At 35.3% G+C, this 7,225-nt stretch overlaps 2 protein-coding genes across 2 annotated transcripts; one reads left to right on the top strand and one right to left on the bottom strand.

Moving 5' to 3' along the window:
• The first annotated feature begins 336 nt into the window (after positions 1–336).
• LOC109120907 (serine/threonine-protein phosphatase 7 long form homolog) lies at positions 337–4,962 on the top strand. The gene is made up of 8 exons (XM_069288150.1): positions 337–489; positions 1,222–2,010; positions 2,124–2,318; positions 2,392–2,832; positions 3,199–3,901; positions 3,978–4,026; positions 4,238–4,388; positions 4,895–4,962. Exons 2-4 carry the CDS (start codon positions 1,231–1,233, stop codon positions 2,602–2,604), a joined length of 1,188 nt encoding a protein of 395 aa, XP_069144251.1. The 5' UTR covers positions 337–489; positions 1,222–1,230; the 3' UTR covers positions 2,605–2,832; positions 3,199–3,901; positions 3,978–4,026; positions 4,238–4,388; positions 4,895–4,962.
• A 1,065-nt stretch (positions 4,963–6,027) lies between these two features.
• Positions 6,028–6,786, bottom strand: LOC138338062 (uncharacterized). Its single transcript, XM_069288530.1, has one exon. It carries the CDS (start codon positions 6,784–6,786, stop codon positions 6,028–6,030), a length of 759 nt encoding a protein of 252 aa, XP_069144631.1.
• Between the last annotated feature and the right edge of the window lie 439 nt (positions 6,787–7,225).

Here is a 7,225-nt window from a genome sequence, read left to right as displayed (position 1 = left end):
GATAGTAACGTATTAGGCCATCTATTAATTCTGCCAAGAAACAGACCAAAACTAACGGGGGACGGCGTTAAAGTTATAATACGTTACTACAAGTAACATTTTAGAGTTTAAGTTGGAATACGTTACTGAAAGTAACGTTTTAGAGTTTAAGTTGGAATACGTTACTGAAAGTAGCGTTTTAGAGTTTAAGTTGGAATACGTTACTGAAAGTAACGTTTTAGAGTTTAAGTTGGAATACGTTACTTAAAGTAACGTTTTAGAGTTTAAGTCGAAATACGTTACAGATGGTAACGTTTTAGAATTATTATCTTATAACCCATTAGCCGCACTTCCCTCACCTTCTAACCTAAATAAACCCTATTTCATATTTTCCCCCTTTTTTCATTCCCTCGCTAAGAGAGCTGGTTCTCGTCGTTAATGTTGCCGGAAAAGGGGATTCACAATATTTCAGCGCCATAAGTATTTCGAGAGGTAGTTTCTTTGCTTAAGGTATGTTTTTCTTTACGAAGGAATTGAATTGAATCGTAAGTAGGATTCTATCTTGTATAAATTGAAGAACGTGCCAACCAACTCATGAAATTGGATTCCAAAATAAGTTGTTATCTGGTAACTTGTTTTGTTTAGTTCGATTTAAGGATTGTTTCATGGTCACTGAACTCAGAATTGTTATTTAAAGTTGTAACAATTGTATATTGTTGAAGAAGATTGCGTAGCAGTGCATTGAGAGAATAGCTATAGTCATTGTTACATTGTCTTTTAGATTAGTATATGTTTGTTAGTTAGTTACATAACATAATTAATTTGTTAGCCTAAATTGCTTAACTCATTAGTTGGTTAACTTTGATTATTGTAATTAGCACTTTAGTCATTTATATAAATAGCCTACTGTACAGATGTAAACATATAATGAAACTATCTAATAATGATAATCTATATTCTTCTCTGTGATTCCTTAAATTTGTCTCATCTATTCAAACAATTCTCTGTAAATTTTGATTCTTAACATATATCAACAAAAAGATTATACTCAAGTTCTATTGTTGCTTAGTGTAGTCTAAGATGGTTTGTCTTATACAACACACTTCCAAATTAAAGAGAATGACCTTAAAATTTTTAAATGTGATTTCATAACTTTACATCACTTTTGAAGTATGTCGCCAAGAAAAAACTACATAATAGTTCGGGCTAACATTTAAGTTTACTTTCATGTGTATTTCATAGGTATTTTTTATGGCTAATGATAGTGAATACAAGTTGGATCCCGGTCCATTGGAATCGAATGTATTAACGGGACAACTTACTCATAGATCACAAGATATATGGGAAGGAAATGTTAATATGATTCTTAATACGAGGAGAGAAGATGGAAATTTTTGGAAGCTCATAGAGAAATATCCCATCCATCCACGAGTTCTTGAAGTAATTAGGTTATCTGGATTATATGGTGTTTACAAATCTAATCGGCCTGCTATTGACCGTAGTTTGATCACTGCACTAGTTGAGCGTTGGCGTCCCGAAACTCACACTTTTCACTTTAGAACAGGCGAAGCAACAATTACCTTGCAGGACGTAGAGGTGTTGTATGGATTACCTGTGAATGGTGATCCAGTACTTGGTAATGAAATGATAAGGACCATAGAGGATTGGCAAAACATTTGTCAAAGATTATTAGGTTTTGTTCCTTCTCGTGAAGACTTCAAAACAAATTCCATCAAGGTCGCTGCATTTAATTCATACATGTTAAGCCAGCCACATTTGTCGAACATGGCAACACAAGATATGGTTAATCAGAAGGCAAGATGTTTCATGTTCTGGATGATTGCAGGTATGATGATGGCGGATACATCTGGTGGTTATTTGAAGTTTATGTACCTGCCTATGCTCGAAGACGTCAATAAAATTGGATCTTATAGTTGGGGGAGTGCGACCTTGGCATACTTGTATCATTTTCTTTGTAAAGCTTCACAGAGTACCCAAAATGAGATAGCCGGATTTTTGCCACTACTTCAGGTATACCTAATGATTGTACATATAATTTATTTATATTTCTTTCAATTTGTCTCTGTAGTGTTATTGGAGGATGAAATTTTTTAGAGATGTAATCCTAAAACTCTTTCTCCCAGATTTGGGCGTGGGAGAGAGTCACTGTTCTCCGTCCTCAAATAGTAGCCCACAGAGATGCGAGAACTATTTGTCATGTTGGTTTGCCTAGGGGTCCGCATGCTACTAGATGGTTTGCACATATTAGTTGGACGAATACTACCAAGCATGTGTTGAAAGTTTATAGGGATGCACTTGACTCTGTGATAGAAGATCAGGTACATTGCTTTTACTTATTTATAAATATTGTAAATGTAAAGACTCACTTTGCTCTTTTCTTTTTTCATGTAGTTTATTTGGGAACCGTATTCTGATGACTTAATTGAGAGTCTTCCTCTCTATTGTCATGCTGGACGAGACATATGGCGAGTTAGAGTTCCAATATTTTGTTGGGATGTGGCCGAGGTTCATTTGCCAGATCGTGTTATGAGGCAATTTGGACTACAACAAGCTATACCAACTCCGTTTCCATTTGATTCCAACCACTTTCGCCATGATCGTTGAGGAAGACCAAATACAAATTGGGAGTTGGAACATGCACATTGGTTATCATTTTGGAACCAACGTCTCCAATATAGTTGTGATGCACCGGTTAATAATGAACCACTTTGCTATGATGATCCATATCTTATTTGGTTCAGGCGCATTACTCGTCTTGTTATTGGTAATCCTAATTCACGTCCTCAAAATCAACAAGGTTATGTGCCTAATTCGACGTCATATGAAACTATGGTATGCCATTTATTGATTACTGTTGTTTAGTGTTGTTGCTGCCAAGTGATTTATGTGTCTTTATTGATTTTAGTGTCATTTATCTTGTTTAATGTAGTTGCTGGCAAGTTTTTCATTGTTCTTGGTACTGCTAAGTAATTAGAAAAATGCTAAAGGTAATATATCTAGGAAAATTAAAAGAGTGAGAGTAGTGAAGTGGGGATACTGATGAGGAGATGTAGATGTTATTTTCATTTTTATGAATGATTGGAATTCAGCCAGTTGCATTCTTTAGTTGGCAGTGAATTCATTGCTTAAGTGATAGTCCGATCTAAATCATCAGATTAATGGTGCGTCATTAAATAACTTTCGCTTTAATTTATTTAGGTGCGACATATTCATTCGATGGTTGATGAAGCTAAAACACTTAGTGATAATCCATCATATGAGGCCTTATACATGTTTAGAAAAATGGTGCGAGATCAAGGTTCTGATTGTTTGAAATATGTCCATGAGGCTGACAGGGTTCATGTGTCAGCCGATTATAGAAGAGATGTGGTACAACCTGTACAGTTACATCACCCAGTTCGTAGGCGAGGAAAAGGTGGTGTTGCAGGTAGGAGAGAACGTGCTGTTGAAAAAGCACAAACACATATTGAAATAGATCAGGCCACACAAAATGTCCAAGAAGCCTTAGAAGATGATCAAGCAACATCCAATTATAATATTGGTTCTATTTCAGGAGGTTGCACTCATGAATTCACTCAGGCATCAAATATGACATATCAACTGTCAGAAACAGATATCATGCCATACGTGACGCCACAGACTCTACAAATATCAAGTCATCCAAGTCTTTCATCACTTGAGAATGTCATTGGTAATTTTGAGAATGTCCCAAATTTTAACTCATCTCCTGTGCCTCTGATCATTGAAACCCCTGATGCCACTAATAGTTTAGAGGACCCGAATCATGATGTGGACGATAATGCTCCAAAGGATGCAAGTGAAGGCGGTGATACGACTATTCAAAATAGTGAACCATCAAGGAGGGAGAAGCGTAAAATTAAACTTGAGCCTTGTGGGACTGGTACTTTAACATCTGACATTTTTTATTTAGTTTTACTCTCTTTTAGAATAATAGAATATTTATATTTTCTTTACAGGCGGTCACTATGCTATCCAACATGTCCAAAAACAGAGAGCCAAGAATAAGTAATGAAAATTGATGTTGCTGAAATCTTTTGGTGTTGCTGAAACCTTTTGGTGCTGCTGAAAATTGGTGTTGCTGAAGCCTTTTGGTGCTGCTGAAAATTGCAGCCAGTACTGCTGAAAATTGAAGCTGCTGAAACCTTTTGTGGCTGCTGAAAATTGCAGCCAGTACTGCTGAAAATTGGAGCTGCTGATATATTGTATGTATCTATAGGTGAATTTGCAAAGTTGAATGATGGAGCCATTGATGAAGATATGGAGCTTTGATCTTGTGGCATGGAGGGGTTTCTTGTTTTCAGCATTGATACTTAACTTTATATTCACTTGCCAACTCTTTTTCCTTCAACCCCTTGTATCTGCTTTAGGTAAAGATCAAATTTTTATGATTATTTTTGTTTGATTTTGATTTGGGGTTTTCGATTTTTATGTTAGCTGTAAATTTGGGTTACTCAGATTTGTTTGATTTTTAATAGTGACAGTTGATTTGGGGATTTTTAACAGATTTGAGCTTCGTGGTAAGGGAATTTGTTTACATTGTAGAGGTTTCTGATTTTGAGCAAAATCTTGAATGCATATTGCTGTTGTATATGAGTTGGTGAATCCATTTGTGTCTAATTTCTACTTGGGAAGTGTAAAGATCATAACTTTAATTGTTGAAAGAAATTAGTAGTGAAGAAGAACTTTTTTCGCGATGAATAGGCGTATTGCTAGGCAATATGAGACTGAGGAAGTAGTTTTTGCTGTTCTTTTTGAGGTGGGGTGTCAATTAACCTCTAAGATTTGTATCCTTTATGTTCTTTTTAATGTTGATAATGAGGATGTGAGACAATTTGCTGGGCAATTTGTATCATTTGCTACTCTTGATGTGTAGACGCCAAACCTGGTGATGCTGCTGCATTGTTTGAGAGAGTTACACAAAATGTAAAAGTTAAGAAATAACAATTGAGAGTTTATCCATTGTGTAAATTTGGTTTAATAGAACAAAGTCTATTTCTCTGAAGACAAAAGAATGATATTTATGGATATATATATATAGAAGGATTAATTAGGCTGTTTTTGCTCTATTTTACTTTGGAAGGTGGACAGTGAATATGGGGAAAAGAGAGGTTAAAAGAGGTATAAAACATAGTAAAACTTTGTATGTAACATTAGTTTATATATTTGCTAATGACGCAGTCTTGCACAAATTAAGAACAAAATAGGGATCAATATTGTCTTGAAATTGAAGTAGTATATTATTATAATATTTTTATAAAGTAGGTAAGGTATCATGTCCTTCTCCTTCCCTCGTCTTATCGGCTACGGATATATGTGATTTTAAGCGGGTTTACACTTATTTTCAACTTTTCACTGTGGTAGTATATTATTTAAGTTAGTTTCTTAAAGCTATAAAAATATTCAAGATAGTGAATGAAAGCAGTTTAGTAAAAAATAGTACAATTAGAGCTGTTTGAAAGTTAAAAAAAATACATAATTAGAGCTGTTTGAAAGTAAAAGAAATACATAATTAGACTACCCACTTAAATTTGATTTCGAGTTGGACATCGACGCCTGTCATGCCCAGTTTGTTTACACAATCCACAAGCCCGCCCATATGTTGCAGTATCACGATCCATCTCATTATGAATTCTAGTGGTCCTTGATCGATTGGGACGTCGATAGAATTCATTACTTCTCATTATAAAGCTTGGTGATGGCCAATATGCCTCGTGTCCAATCGGTGAAAATGACCCAGAATATGTTGTAACATAATTCTCTATTGTGAAATGCTCGCTGACAAAATTTCTAGCTAATGCTCCCATTCTTTCAGTAACCTTCATGACATGTGAACACGGGAAGTGCAAATTAGCCCATTTTTCACAATCACATTTTTTTTTCACTTAATGAAATACAATGAGGATTACCACCAATACCATCAATTTGTATTGATCTAACCTCATATACCCCTGTGGATATATTCCAATCATAAACAAAGTGTCTTTTTGAATTTTCATAGTTTTTCTCTCACTTCTTTTTGAAACTGCTTGTCCATAATTCCTTTTGCTCAATAAGTTGGTGAGTTTTTTGACATCTACGAGTATATCGTTCAACGGTTTGCTCCAATGAAAGTCTAACCATAGCAGTGACGGGCAAGCCTCGAGCTTTCTTTAGAAGTCCGTTGAAAGACTCTGAAAGATTTGTTGTCAGTACTCCCCATCTTTTTCCATTATCATGACTAACAGTCCATTTGTCCAATGGAATTCGCATGAGGTATTCATATGCTTCTCTATTTTCTTCTTGAATTTCCCACATCAAAGCTTCAAACTTCCTTACTTGATGAGTTATAGCAGCCCTCCACATAAGATTACTGAGGTCCCTATTTGGAAATTGAGATTGAAAATTACTTTTAAGATGTCTCAGACAAAATCGATGAAAGGCCCGAGGTTCCTGCAATCGCCACAACTCCGATAAACTAGTCAAGATTGCTTTTGCCCTATCAGAGATAATACAAATATCTTCTCTATCTTTTATCACATGTGCACTCAATTTCCTAAAAAACCATTTCCATGCCTCTTTCGACTCTTTGTCAACAATACCAAACGCAAGAGGAAGAATGTTATCATTTCCGTCAACTCCAACAGCAATTAACAATTTTATCTCATATTTACCATACATATGAGTTTCATCTACTGAAATAACAGGACGACAAGTTTGGAACCCATCAATGCATGGCTTGAAAGCCCAAAATACAAACTTAAAAGTTTTTACCTCTGGTGAACTCATTGACTCTTCGTGTTTCCATTCCACAACTGTTCCAGGATTAAAGTATTGAAAAGCTGCAAAAAACTTAGGAAGCTCACTAAATGATTTCTGAAAATCACCATATACCAATGTAAATGCGCGTTGACGCCCAAGCCACGCTTTTCTATATGTTACTTGATGACCAAATTTTTCATGAACCTTAGATATGACATCCACTACCAACAATTTTGGATTTTTACTTATTTGATTTAAAAATAGAGATGCAATTAAATTGGTGTCTAAGTTAGTGTGACCTGTTGTAAGTCCTTCAGTCTCACATCTATGATTATTAAAATACTTTCCTATCTTCCAAAGGCTACCTCCAACCTTACGACCTCGAAGAAACCATGGACAACCCAAAGAATCATAAAATCTGCATCTCACAGTTCATACGCTCTTAGTTGATATTACAATCTCAAAT

Source organism: Solanum lycopersicum, chromosome 8 (assembly GCF_036512215.1).
Source record: "Solanum lycopersicum chromosome 8, SLM_r2.1".
Lineage (NCBI taxonomy): Eukaryota > Viridiplantae > Streptophyta > Magnoliopsida > Solanales > Solanaceae > Solanum > Solanum lycopersicum.
Note: the sequence above shows the minus strand (reverse complement) of the source record. Positions and strands in the feature narration are given on the sequence as shown.